The 14982-nt window shown below is 39.3% G+C and overlaps 1 protein-coding gene across 2 annotated transcripts in view; it reads left to right on the forward strand.

Annotated features, from left to right (window-relative positions):
- The window catches only part of pik3c2b (phosphatidylinositol-4-phosphate 3-kinase, catalytic subunit type 2 beta), a 60377-nt gene that overhangs the window by 32008 nt on the left and 13387 nt on the right, over positions 1-14982 (forward strand). For both annotated transcript variants that reach the window (XM_053652599.1, XM_053652600.1), the window contains exons 12-17: positions 1057-1179; positions 2177-2347; positions 5598-5709; positions 9851-9993; positions 14263-14451; positions 14831-14924. In XM_053652599.1, coding sequence (XP_053508574.1) covers positions 1057-1179; positions 2177-2347; positions 5598-5709; positions 9851-9993; positions 14263-14451; positions 14831-14924 — 832 coding nt within the window. The remainder of the gene's footprint in view (positions 1-1056; positions 1180-2176; positions 2348-5597; positions 5710-9850; positions 9994-14262; positions 14452-14830; positions 14925-14982) is intronic.

A 14982-nucleotide genomic window follows, 5' to 3' on the forward strand; every position in this document is an offset into this window, starting at 1 on the left:
GAAATGTTTCAGCAAATGAAATGCATTGAGTAATGAACAAGTAGACATTTCACCATGCACAGGCAGCTGATAAAAGGGGAGGTAATAAATAAATAGAAAGCAAAGTGGCAGCTTGATGGCGTAGGGGATAAGGCTAGGAATACAGCAGAGATACTGAGATATCTTTTGAAAGAAGGCTGACATTTGAGCGAAGTCATAGTTCCAACGTGAAAATAGAAAGGAAAGAAAGCATCTAGAAAGCATTGGGACGGAGTAAGTGAGAAGAACGCTGGAGAGACGTGAAAAGTGGAAGATTGCTTTACTTTTCTTCTTAAGGGGAAATTATTTTGCACTTCAGGCTTGGTTGGTTATGACTGTTATCCTCTCGGTCACAAGATGTTGATTAATCTTATATAACAGCATGGCTCTGATAGTAATAATAGCTGCAAGGCAGATCATAGGTTTATATTAATATCCTCATGCTAATATGTTATGGTTTCTATAGTAACCACTGATTCACAGGGACTTTTATGAGGGATGCACTATAGGATCTAGGACAAAGAAAAATGGATAAAATAAAACTGTGCTGTTATTTAAAAACTAAATGAGTATTAATCATTGAATTGCTATAGTTTTCTGTGAGGAGATGTTTGTTTAGCATTTTTGGAATGAGTCTCCAGTTTCAGCAGTTTACACATCAGTGCTGTTATAGGAAAATAATCAACTAATTATTCTCCTATTAACAACACACCCTGTTGTGTTTTATTCCTTAGAAACTGTAACTTTATGGTGTATATGACATCATTTGCTAGACAAAAACACGACCCATGTTTTGGATTGACTGTTGTTTTGATCGGATGCCACCATTGTACTGTGCGTGTGAACATTTTTAGGGCGAGGAGCTTTGGAGACACGTCTGGATGGGGATGGACTTTCTTAGTGGTGGGAATTTTAGAATATCAATTAGAGATGCTTTAAAGATCACTGAAGATCACCAATCAAATATGCGGCTGTTTTGCAAGCTTAAGTACACTTAGCAAATTACTGACTGTCTCTCTTTCTTTCTATCATTCACAGTTATGAAGGGTTCTTTCTGTCGTGTTCTCTCACCCATGGGGGAGACGAACTGTGTGCCCCTCAACATACAAGCAAACAGTCAGTCAGCAAATACCTCTTCCATCTGGTGGTTTGGGACCAAAGGTGAGTGTCAAATGAAGCCTTCACAGCTATGATTTTTCTCTGCATAGTCCACACCATACTGCCTCAAATGGCATTCCAATAGAAATCTGTTTAATGTTCTGCATGTTATCTGAAATAGGAACTAGTGCAGCATCCTGTGGCTGTTTTTTTCCGCCCTCACGTCTGCATCTAATGTATTGTCTGGGGATGGTGTGGGAGGACTATACTTTGTTTACTTCCTAGCAAGCACAATAAGGATTTTGTCAGATGTAATTTAAATATGCACAAACTATTTATAATGAAAGCTGTTGCATTATAAAATTTAAATTCTTCCCCTTTTTTAATGCTTTGATGTGCATGGCTTGAGGATATAGTTGTCACCAGGTGTTGAACCTCGGTCAGCCCCCCCCCCCCCCCCCCCGTTTCTCTATAAACAAGAGTGTGCTTTTATGTTCACACTGTAATATATCCTATATAATAATCCTATATAATAAGTGCAGATATTGTTAACCTTATAACCTTGAGATATGCATGTATGTATATTTGTGTGTGTGTGTGTGTGTGTGTGTGTATATATATATATATATATATATATATATATATATATATATATATAATATAAAATATCTCTTTTACGTACTGGTAAATGGTTAACTTTTTCAGCCAGTACAGTTTGTTCTTGGAAGTGAGACCTGGGATCCTTAAATAAAGAATCCCCATCTTCACAACAAAAGTTAATCGTCTCCTTTTCATCAGGTCTCCTTGAAGAGCACTGTTGCAGTAGCAACAGTAGCCAGTTAGATGCCATCTATAGTGCTTTACTATGAAGAACAAGGGGCATCCCTTTCACCACAGAGGGACCTCTGTAACTATTTTGGGACCTTCTGTGTGTGATGAATGACCAGTTATCATCCACTCAGCTTTGACCAGCTGCTGTACTAGGTGCTCTAGATGAGATGCCATGATGCTGAATGATCCTTTTTTCTCTTTCCTCTCTTCTTCTCATCTTACATTGTAGGATATGCTTCCCGGTGCAGATCAACCAGCTGCCACGAGAGTCTCAGCTGACAGTGACTCTGCATGCGACTCCGCTACCACCCCCTGGAGGAGCAGAGGACAAGAGCAAGCAGAAGGCCCGCAACATGGAGGCACTGGGCTGGGTCACAATGCCGCTCTTCAACTTCAGACAGTGAGTGCATCGAGAAATGATTATTTATACATTTGTGTAGGACAGCAGAGTGCTGCCGCTCCTCACAACTCCAAGGTCCATGGTTTGCTCCTGAGCTTGGGTTACGTGCTGTGTGTAGTTTCAATCTGTTGTCTGCTCTGAGATGCTTTTCTGCTCAACACAGTTGTAAAGTGTGGTTATTTGAGTTACTGTAGACTTTCAACCAGCTCTAACCAATCTGACCGTTCTCCTGACCTCCCACATCAACAAGGCATTGCCGGAAACATGCAGTCATGGACTGCTTGAGTAAGAACTGCTAGTCAATCATAGAGCAGGAGATGGGTTTGTCATGTCACAGATGGAAAAATGACATGTGCTGGCCATTATCAGCAAAAGCATACTAAAACACATCTGACTGATGCACGTGTTTGAAAATGAGCCTTTTGTAAGCAAATTGTAACTCCGTATACACAAGCAGTTGACTGTGTATTAGTCAGTTATGAGGTATAATAGTGTAAGCCTGGCATACGTCTGAACCAACTATCAAGCAGGGAAATATAATGAATAATCACTCTAAACACTATTTAATGGAATTGTTTAGTAAGTTAAGGGAAACAAGCTTCCGCTTTGGCTTGACATTAAATAGTTTACCTATGCATGGTTTTATGTGCGTCAGAGAAGAGCAAACATCCACTGGTGCAAAATCTTGCACTGTTGCACTGGGAGAGTTTTAAGGGGTAAATGTACAAGAAACGTACTCCTTTTGCAAAACAGCACTTCCTCTGTGCTCAAAAACATCCTGCAGAACAAAAGAACAAACCTGTCTCTGTGGTAAAAAAGATTTGCTTTTGACTCAGCACTACCACACTGTATGCAAGTAGGTAAATTTTGCTGAACAAAGGATCGAGTTGGAGTGAAAAAAGATTGAGGTAAGAGGGATGCTAAGTTTCTGCAGCTGCTGTAGATCAATCTGAGGAATGTATGATACGGCAGGGATTGTCTTTCCCTTAGCCAAGTAGAGTTAATCCAAGATTAGGCCAAGGTCTTATTGTAGAAATCTTAGACACTGATGTGCTTTATCAGATTAACTTTGTTTAGCAGAGGCATAAGTATATTTCCTAGCGTGGAAAAAATAAGCAGGGGTCATACATTCATCAGATATGCAACAGGGTTATTGTGTTTGTGTCCTCGATTAAAAGTCAGCGAGTTGTTGGGCAATGGTTTGACTATGAGATATGCTCGATCACCTATATCTCATCACACGTAAAAGACATAATTCTAATATCTTTTAACTTTATTTTCTCTTGATCTACAGTATATTTAACTGTGAGGAGACTGTGTGTTTTGTGCTAGGGGAAAAATTATACGACAGCTCTGCGCTTGGTTTAATCAGCGTTTCCACATAACTTTTCTACCGCATTGTGAAAAGATTGTCATTTTTACTCGAATTAATCCACCTAGTACAAATTTTTTCCACCGTCAACCAGATCGCACCTTAACTGATGTGTGTAGTGCAGCAGGTGGTGGGCTACAGAAGAACAAGATGCAGTTACAGCCCTGGTGTGTCACCACTGTGTATTCGTTTTACACGTACTGCACATACCAAATGAAAGATTTCTTTTTGTGACCGTCAGTAAGGAGTAAGATTTTCTTTTTTTTCTCCGGTTATCGAATGTACTTTTCTTCTGGTCAATAACCTGAAAATAAAATCTGCTTGTCCCAGGAGCTGGGGATTTGTCCACCCTTGTTCAAAATGAACAGGGTTTTTCATTTCAATTATTGTTTTTCCTGTAAGAAGAGTGACATTTAATTCAATTCAATTTTTCAATTCAATTTTATTTGTCTAGCGCTTTTTACAACGGTCATTGTCTCAGAGCATAATCACAGGATACAGATTTTAAGTGTGTGGATTAATCCCAATTGAGCAAACCGGTGGCGAGGAAAAACTCCCTAAGATGTTATGAGGAAGAAACATCTTCAGCATTTAATGGTGAATGTTGCTGAGGAAAGAAGAAATAATACTTACTTGTGCAGTGAAAATAAAAAATGTAGTGGGGAAAAAGTTTAATGGAACAGCTTTCCGCTGTAGTTTAATTTACTTGGTTTCATCAGAGTGTAACTGTGAAAAGAATTAATCTGCCCTGCAAACCCCTACCCCACTTTTGAAATTTTTATTTATAAAAACCAAGAGCCAGTTAGTGCCTTGGCTGATGTGTGTAGTGCAGCAGGTAGTTGGATTCAGAATAAGTCGTGTGCGTGCAATAGAAGTGCATTGCTATGCCATGAAGCACGTAAAAAAGTCAATAGGGTTTTTTCTTTCTCTAATTGCTGGATGAGACGGAAAAACACTTGTGGAAACTCTATTAGTAATCTGTTGGAGTCATTTGTCCATTATGCAAGTATGGATTTTTTTTGTTTGTTTTAAAGACAAACACTCGCAGACTCGTCCTCTCCGATGAAGAAATTTATTATAGAAGGATGCATACAGAATAGAAGATGAGAGCGTGCTAAGACGCTTGTGCTGAACATCTACTATATAGAGGAAGCACAGGGCAGGATACACTTCTATGTATCGATAAGGATCAGTTTGAGGCAGTTCAAACAGGCTTTGTTTAAGGGTCTTGCAAGGGTTCATCTGCAAATGTGCAGATGAACCCTTAACAGAAAAAAAACATGTTTGTGACTCTGTAAGCAGATAAACGTTCTGTACTAATCTAAATGACATGACACGACCTTCTTAGGCGTGCCTCCTTGTGCAGGCGTAGAACACAACGTACAGCATGAAATAAAGGACAATTTCTCTCACACACATTAAACTCGTCATGTAAACTGTCTCAGATCGAGAAAACAGTCATCATACACGTAATACATTCTTTGGAAGCCTGTTTACCAAAAGTTGAGTAAATAACTCTTCCTATGAAGCCAACCAAGCAAAACATTTCCTTATTGGTGTAGTTTAGTCTTCTGTATCACTGGTGACCGCCATTATGGATATACAACATGACTATTGCATAAGTATTTATTCCACACTAGCAAAAAATGTGAACAAATCCTGTATTTTCTGGATTCATTCAAATAGCATCATTTCTAAAAGAATTGACCTTCGTTCTACGTGTAGACACTTAAGTTAAAAAACATGCTGAAAGCAGATGAAACATACACACTGTGCATAATAATATTACTGCAAAGCCCCTGTCATTGTCGTCATTGTGCATATCCAGAAGCGGATGTTTGGTTGGTGGGATTGAGCTGTGTTTTTCCTGTGTTACAGCATTTTGACGTGTGGCAGGAAGCTGTTGGGTCTTTGGCCGTCAACCCCAGGAAGTGGAAACACACGGTCCAGCACTCCCAACTTCAGCCAGCCGGACAGTGTCATCCTGCAGGTTAGAATGTTATACATGAAAACACTTCCTCATGCACCTGTGTCTTCTCGCTTCTCTATTTTCAGTGCTATCATTCTGTCCATCTACTTCACTCGACTTATTTTATTTGTGGATTATTTCTGTTCATGTACAATGCCAAACCACTTCCCTTTCTTCAGTCACCTGCTAATTTATTTTTTCTTCCTGAAAAAGTCCACCACTTCTCTTATTGTGCCAAAAAAGCAAGTTCCCTGATAAAAAATAACATTACAATAACATCACACACCTCAGAGTTATTTAAACATCGCGCGCACACACACAAACAAACAAACAAACAAAATGCTCCACTGTGTGCAAGGGGTTGGGGAACTGGTGCGAATTGCTTAAAAGGTTTAGTTTAATTTAACTTTATTGTCATTATATGGTCTATTTGCACGCTTGCAGTGCAAGTTCTTTCATTTATTATAACGGAAGTGATCTATTAGAAACGAGGCCGTGTTGCTCCTCACTCACGGTGTAGACGCGCTGTTAAACGGTGGGAGATCAAGTAAGATCTGCAATGTCCAATTAAAACACTGTGGTCAAAAGTAAACAGAAGTAAAACAATTTGCCAAGGCAGTGAGTAACAGAAACCACAAAGTGCAGTGAAAGTGAGTTTTTATTATTCATTTAGGGCTGTAGTTTTATTCAGTGCTTTTTGTGCATCCATAAAAAATAATGCATAAATACTTGTATGTATATACGTATGTATGTGTGCGAGATTTATTTATTTATTTATTTATTTAAGTATTTTACATAAGTATTTTACAATTATATAGCACTGAATTAAACTACAGTCCTAAATTAATAATATATATTCTGGTGTGTGTCTGTGTGTATTGGGTTCTTTTCAGTCTTATATAATTGGAAAAACAGTCGTATAAAGTTTTAACACTGTTTGTGGATTTTATTTTAAATAAATGAACAATGCTGCTGAAAGTTTGTCGTCTCCCCCCACCCCGTTCGATTAATCGAATAAATAGTTAGTTGCAGTCCTAATCTGTACACACTAAAGGTATGCGCTGGTAGCTGCTAAAATCGACCAAACAAGAATTTGACTTTAAATTTAAGTCAGAGTATTCTTTGTGGGTGTCTTGACAAAAAGTAGTTTTAGAAACGTGCTGAATGTGCTACATTCACTTCCCACCAACATAACGAACACGCCAGCACACATTCACAGCCACATCATATACACTGACCTCAGCGAAAAAGTTTCGTTAACTGCCAGACCTTTTCACATGGCTGCACTCACTAAGACTATTGTATTGATCACTACTGAACTCTATTTACAGCAGCAGTAGTAGTAGGTAGAGAGGGGTTTAGGCGATTAGTGTCGAGGAACCAAAATATAACCGACCAAGGCAAGCTCTATTTTGCAGGAGGACAGACTACATTAGAATCTTTTGTTTAGGTATAAAAGTAGTAATCAGATCATAGTACTAGAAATCAAATCAAAATCTACCTCGCAATCCAGAACTGGTGAAACTGGGCTTCACAATTCAAACAGAACTGCCATAAAATCTTTTAGTACTGATAAACAGGAGCTGTCGCGAACAAAAGTAATTCTCTTTCTCATCTTGGCTAGCTGATATTCTGTGGAAGCTCAGCAGTGAAACATGAACTAACTGACTGACTGGTTGAACATACAAATGACAGCAAATAGTAGTGAAATTGCACTGCTACAAATTTCTGCTGGAGATTTGATACCTGTGTGTATTACTTATTGCTCACTGTTTTGTGTCTTTTTTTTTATTTAATTTTATTTTTTTATATATATTTAACATTATATAGTAGATGTCTGGTGGTTGCTTGTGATGTCAAAAAGCCGTGCTTTTGGTCCACCTTAAGTCTTGGTTTAACTTGGTTACAGTCTACATAGAAGAGCTGAGTTCTAGCTGAGATTTGGTTCTGTAGGGGTGTGTCCTGCTGCCTAGTACAAGAGGACTGAAAGTAGGTCAGTTCATTCTGAGAGAGAGCATGAGGGAAATAGGCCAGAAAAAACTTTTTTTTTCTTTTTTCATCTCGTCCTGCAGGACATCCCCTCCAGCGCATACACACACACAGAGACACACACACACACACACACACACATAGTCATTGACTACATAAACTCCATCACCCCGCAGCCTCTCACAGACCCCCACGCACATTTACACACTCTCTTACACTGACTTGACACCTCATAAGACATTCAGACATGACATTTTTGCAGTGCCCTTTGAAAATGGTACTTCTCCTTCCCTCTACAGTTCTTCCCCTAGAGCTGTGGTCCTACCTGGCTAGAGTCCAGCACAGTCGGGTTATTTCCCTGCTCTTACACACCCGACTGAACTCATTACGAGTTAGAGCCAAGAAATCACCAAACCCTTCTGGTCTCTTGCTGACCTACAGCAAAGTCAAATGAGATCATGATAATGCTCTGAAACGTCCATCAGTCGCACAGAAAGGCACAATGTGAAGTAGACTGAATTCTCAGAACTGTGCCAGCTGTGCTTTGTGCTTGGTAGCTGCAGCTTTGTCTGAGGGCACTGGGCTGTGGAGCGGACACCGATGGACCGCTGTTTGGATGGACTACAGCTTCCAGCCTTATTACAGCCTTTGTTTTGTCCCTTCTGAAAGACAGCAGGGAAGTTTTATTCCCTCAAACTGATTGGCACTGCTGCACATCTGGGCTTTATTTAAGATTCAAAATGATGATCATCCCATTATTCACATTCTTCTCCCACCTCCTTCAATCCAGCACCATAAGTTTTTCAGTTGATCTCGATTATTTTTTTAAAATTCAAGTCTATTTGTCTTTGTCCTCCCTTCCTCTTTTTTTTTTTTTTTTATAAATCATGTGCCTTGGCTGTATCTGTGTTTCTTTCCTGCTCCAGTACACACACACTCAGTGTTGCATGGCCACGTATGTATGTGAGGGAAAGATGGCAGTGAATCGTTCAGTGTTTGACTTGGCGTGGTAAGGTGGAAGCCCCCACTGTTAGAGGGGCCGTACTGTATCAGAAGCTTCTGTTACTGCCCAGCACAGCTGTTGACACAGCTGCCAAGACTTACAGTGAGCTAAAGCAACTGATGATAACCATAAACCCTGGTGCTGCATTCTCATCCCCTTTTACCCTCTGCTAAAAACTTCTGAATTGGAGAAAAAACTTTTTAGATTGACATTAGTGTAGGCTGATCTGTCAGAATGTTATAGAGTTACATAAAACTTGCTTGTGTTTAGGAGAGATTGAAGTTAGAAGTGTGTTAATTTTTTATTTTATTAATTTTTTTTTTTAAAATACACCCCACTCCTGTCTGCTCCTGAAGGAATTTTAACTAATCCCATCCACTCACACAGTTATTATTATTGCTGGCACCTGCCCATGATATTTTCTGACAAATGTAATTGGTTCTATCTCCTAAAATATAAACAAATTTGCAATTTAAACCATTCTGACCTATATAAAGTAAATATGGACAATGAATAAAAGCATGCCCTCAATTTGTTATGCAGCACTGTATGCTCCGTACATGCACATATTAATGAACATGGCATTTCTTTGTCCTACTAGTTTCAAACCTGGCCACTTCTTCCCGCTGTAGTAAAGAGACACCAGCCTCTGCATTTGCACATCTCCACATTGAGTGCAATGTTCTGTTTAAGGAGAAGTCCCCAACCAATTTTCTGGAAGATTTCCAGAAGAGACTGAACAGCTGGTTTTTCTGAATCTATCACGCTTCAGAGTTTAATTTCAATCAGTGTTGAGCTTGTGTACAAAGATGCTTACTATCAAAATGATTTTGAAATGCCATTAAGTAAAAAAAAAATAAAAATCCACACTATGTTTAAAGGATTGATGAACATGATTAAATGAAAATAACAGTTCTATGGATGTTGTCGATGCGCTAATAACTAGCTTTGTCGTCTTCTCCCCACTTCCTTTTTCTGTGTCATATGACTAGATGTTTGAATATATCCAGTCCATTGTAAGCAAAATTCCAATGTAGTATATCTTTATTTATATATGTTGAATTAGTTTGGTTTTATTTTAGTTTAATGTTCAGTAAACTTATCTCTGTATGTCTCTTTTCAATGCAAACACCATGAAACTTCCTAAACTCCACTTTTTCACTTGTTCAGGTGGACTTCCCAACGTCTTCGTTCGAGGTGCGTTTTAGCACCCCTCCCCCGGCCGAGTTCAGTCCTCGGTACGAGTTCTCCCGACTGGAGCAGGGCAGCCAGAGGCAGCTCCAAGACATCCTGAGCAAGAAGTCTCTCTTCTGGTGAGAACCACACCTGTAATAAAACAATGAGCATTAGATCTCTAATGGAAGGGGAGAGAACCATTCCAAGGTCTTTGCTAGCTCTGCTTGGCTTCTCGTAAGTCATTTGGACATGAGTCGGTGTCTGTAGTTAAGTGGTTTTAAGATTCAGCCTTTTTCATTTACTGGATAGAATACTGAGGTTCATTCAGCTGTTAAATGTCCGTTCAATGTAGAATGTAGAAAGGGATATTAACCAATTTATTAAATCTGTCAAGATTTATAATAATCCTAGCAACAGGATTATTGAACTGTCTGCTTAAGCAATTGCAAGCAGGTCATTCCATTCATAGTTTAGTGATATGATGCCTAGACTTCCCACATTCCCAAAACCCAAGTTGGCAAACCGTTCCCGGCCAGTAGGCATATTCTCACCAACACACAAGAACAGTTCATTAGTGATATTTTAGACTTTAATGCCTTTTCGATATATTGTTTTCTTTTTCCCAAAAGTGCAATTGTGTTTGTTTGTTTTTTCTGGTACATCCAGCTGCAAACAGCTGATGTGGATATCCTCCCAGCTGTCTCCTCTTCCTCTGTACTACTTTGTCAATTACTCCCTCTCTCTGTATTTTCTTCCTCTCTCTTTCCCATTCCACCACTTTTCTATCTGGCTTTTTGTCCCTCATATTGCCACGTAGGTCTCCTACTGAGATACACGGATACTCTGTTAAACATTTACTGGAGTGTGACACGTCAACCTGTAAATATTAAGTCATATATCGGTCAGAACAAAGGTCAAATGTTTGGAGCTGGGTGTGTGCTGTTTTATCAGCCGTTGATGTGAGATTCAGATCTGTTTTTGTTCAGTTTCACAGTGTACCTGGTGGTGGTTGTTTCTGGTAGTTCTGAAATATTTTACCGTTTTCACTTGCTGAAACTGCTCCATGGCCATCCTGAAACTACCTGTCTGTGGATTAATGAAGTACACACAGAACATAGTTACAAAACCAGACTTACACATGGATATTTCTTGAAGGACGAAGAATGACCAAAATGCCCATACTGTAACACTCCCTTGACCATAAAACACATTTTTTTAGCTTGCCCTATTTATAATGTCATGAGACAGCGCCTTTTATCAGGTCAGACTTTGAAAGAGTTGTTTTGTAAGATGAACCCAGAAAAAATTTTATCACAAGCAAATTTAAAGAATCTTTTATCTTTGTACAGAAATGTCTGTCTTTTTAAGCTGAATTATATTGTGATCTTTTATTTTGTTTACTTATTTTTAATTACTTTTATTATTACAAAATTTTGTTTTATTTATGTCTGATAAATACCGGTATTCGCCATGAAATCGCCATTGAAGCTGGTATGGCGATAAACACAAACAAACAAACAAATAAGCGGTGTGCTTTAGTCACAGTAGTGTTACAGCTAGTAATGAGGGCATTAAATCCTGGTTCTTAAACCTCTTCTTTGAGCAAAATCAGATCCATAAACTCGCTGTTTTGGGGGACTGGATATGTTTAGTATTAAATCCTGGATACTTAAGTGTCATATTTTGACCAAAAACAGACAGCCTAGTATTCTTTTTCCTCTCTAATATTTAGACTAGTCCTCAAAGCTCTTTCGGTCCTTAGTGAACTCTTGGAAATGCAGTCATAAAGGGCATGGGACTGGTCATTTACAGTACTCTGGCTCAAATCCAGAGGCTGAGGGAGTGGCATGGCATTTCCTAATGGATTGGGTTCAGCACACATGGGTGGTAATATGATTCAGGGGTCTTGCCCTACAGCTGGCATCCCAGGAGAGAGAGCCGCTCCCAAAATATGGACTTTTAAGGCAGCATTGGGTTGGTGAGAGTTCTTACTGAGGGATGGTTTACTGGCCATCACCACACAAGTACCAATCCTCTTGCTGGTTGTACTTAAACAGGTTGATGTTTGGGTCAAATTTTGATTGAGGACAGTGCTCACTAAATTCACTTTTATTATTATTTTTTTTTTTAATGGAGACTCTCATGAGTTACATAAGCTCAGTCCATCACGTCATTAAATAGGTACAAAGTTGTGAAACATGCACTGTTTTTTTTATATTTTAGGAAACTTTTATCCACAGTAATTGCATGCTAAGGTAGCCTGCTAGCAAACTTGACTAATGATAGTCATGAGTAATAGTTTTGATTGTTGTGGTGTTCGATTTTGACTGGTGTGTCTCCTCAGGTATTGAAATCTAGGGGAAGTCTGAGGACTCGATGTTGTACATTTTACGTTTATTCATCACTCATTCATTATTCATTACTCAGGCTGAGGGTAAAGGTGTAGAGATGTTCTCAACACGTTTTTGTTTCACACCAAAATCGGCCTTTTTAAAATTTATTTTATTTTATTTTTTACAAAGCCAGACGATGTTTTTCCAATATTCGATATCCGATATCATAATATTCCGATATCATACGAACTCTCTAGCCTTTTACTGGTGTCTGATTTGATGAAAACCAAACAACCTTTACTGCAGTGTTTTCCAAACTTAAGCTTTCACACAAATATATTCGTATAAAATAGAAAGGTCATGGCCGTAAGAAGTGATATTTCATATCTCAAATGAAATGTCAAGATTTCTAGTCGTGTCACGTTTCTACCGTTGTACCACCCTTCACTGCTTCACATTGTCAAACGTGGTTCAGTGGTGTTGCAGAACAACTAATGATGGTTGCGTGGGCGCAGTTGGAGGATGTTGCCAATAGGCAGATTATGAAGGGGCCATGTTTTTACGGAATTTTTAGCTCACGATGACTCGCTGTTGAGCCGTTTTCAGTTCCCACGGGACACCCTCGGAATTGTGTTCCGATTTGGAGCGAGTGTTGGAGAGATCATCACAGAGAAATCACGTGACGATCATGCTTCTGTTTATATGCATATGAGCTCATGAGCAAAAACTAGTCATGTTTGTGAAAATGTATGTGGATCGTGCATAGGGCAGAATAAATTTCTATGAATTATGAATCTGTAGTTTTGTTCATGCCGCATGTGCGCATGCAGTTTCAGAATGGAAACGATTCAGTTTTATATGTCGGAGCTCAATCACACCTCGTGTGTTTTTCAGATTTTTATTTCTACTACTGTCGTTTCTTGCACAGAAAATCGATTAAATATAAATATCGATTAATTGAACAAATATTTACTTCCTGATTATCCTCATCAGAATCTTTCATGTCTTCTTTTTTTTCTCAGCTCCTTTCATGTTGTCCGCCTCGTTTTGTTCTTACTTTGCTGTTTCTCTTTCTCTTGGTTTTCATTTTTTTCTCTTTCAATCTTATCGTCTGTTTCTTTCAGTTTGTCTCTCTGTCTCTGTTGTTTTCTTTCTGTATTTCAGTCTTTCTATTTGCCTTTCTTTCTTTCTTAAAGGTTAAATATGAACACAAGCCAGTGTAGGAATCCCAGGAATGGGACTAGTCAAATGTCTGAGTGAGAAATGAATGAGCTGTCAGCAATTTGTGCTGAAAACAAATTTCCCCGTTCTCAGATGAATGGCACATTCCGTGCGGGATGCATTATTTATGAGGTACTCTGAGAATGTTGAGTAAGCAGAGAGATGATGATGATGAACATATGCATCACATCCTGTAGAACAGGAGTTTCATGATGAACATGAATATGTGCAACTTCGGAATATACAGATTGAAGTGCTGAAGAAGTCCCAGCTTTGGAGACAAGAGCAACTGCATGTGGTTGGATTAATAATCTCGGTGTGTATCTGCAGTCTGTCGATGTGTGACAGGAATTACTGCCTTGTGTCGTAAAATCTTGTCAAATGTCTCTTATCAGATCAATACGAGCCAGGTGCATGTCTTTGAATGTCTGGACGTCTCACTTTTCTAGCATCTGATTACACCCTTAGATAATCAGAGATGATTCTGCCCTTCTCTTTCTCTCTCTCTCTCTCTCTCTCTCTCTCTCTCTCTCTCTCTCTCAACTATTGTTTCTGTTTCTTCTTTTACTTTCTCAAAATCTCTCCTTTATCCCAAGTTCGTTTTACAACCTCTGTCCTCATCTTCTTTACACCCACTCAACGTTTCCCCTACCTTGGTCTTACTCTCTTTACTGCATCTCTCTCTCTCTCTCTCTCTCTCTCTCTCTCACTCTCACTCACTCACTCACTCACACACTTTTCAAATTCTGCATACTTTAACAGTACTGCCGATGTTGGAGAAGTCAACTGGGTGACGATACATAACGTACATTAACCACTGCACATCATCTCTCTGTCTCTGTGTTTTGTCAGGTTGACGCCGGAGCACAAGCGTCTGCTGTGGGAAAAGCGTTACTTCTGCCACGCTGAGAGTAGCCGCTTGCCCCTGATCCTCGCCAGTGCCCCCAGCTGGGAGTGGGCCTGTCTGCCTGATATCTACGCCCTCCTGCGCCAGTGGATATGTACCAACCACCTGGATGCACTGGGCCTGCTGCATGCCACGTAAGAGCTCCGTTTCCTGCTCACTGTTCACATCCTGTCAAGCCCATGTGACCAACTCTAACACCTCCAGCACATCATTTTATGCACTGATTCTTTATTGTTCAATATCATAATCCTCAAATCCTCATCCGAAATTATTTCAGCGTTTTTTTTTCTCTTTCATTCGTTTGTATGTTCGTTCGTTCGTTCTTTCTTTCTCTGGAATAACTAGTTTAAAATAGTTATTTTAAAATAACTAATATACCTTTAGAATATATGTAGACACTGTGTAGACACTCCTTCAGCAACTGTCCTGTAAGATTTTTCTGTCCTGTTGGATTGAAGCAGAAGTAAAACTTGTTTATTAAAAAAATCTCAAAAGTTTTATGTGTATATTTAGGTTTCCAGATCAGGAGTGTAGGCGCACAGCTGTCCAGTGGATGGACTCCATCTCTGACCCTGAGCTCCTGGACTTTCTCCCACAGCTGGTGCAGGTACCATGGACATACTGTCTTCTCTCTCTCTCTCTCTCTCTCTCTCTCTCTCTCTCTC

The sequence above is a fragment of the Ictalurus furcatus genome, chromosome 21, assembly GCF_023375685.1.
Source record: "Ictalurus furcatus strain D&B chromosome 21, Billie_1.0, whole genome shotgun sequence".
NCBI lineage: Eukaryota > Metazoa > Chordata > Actinopteri > Siluriformes > Ictaluridae > Ictalurus > Ictalurus furcatus.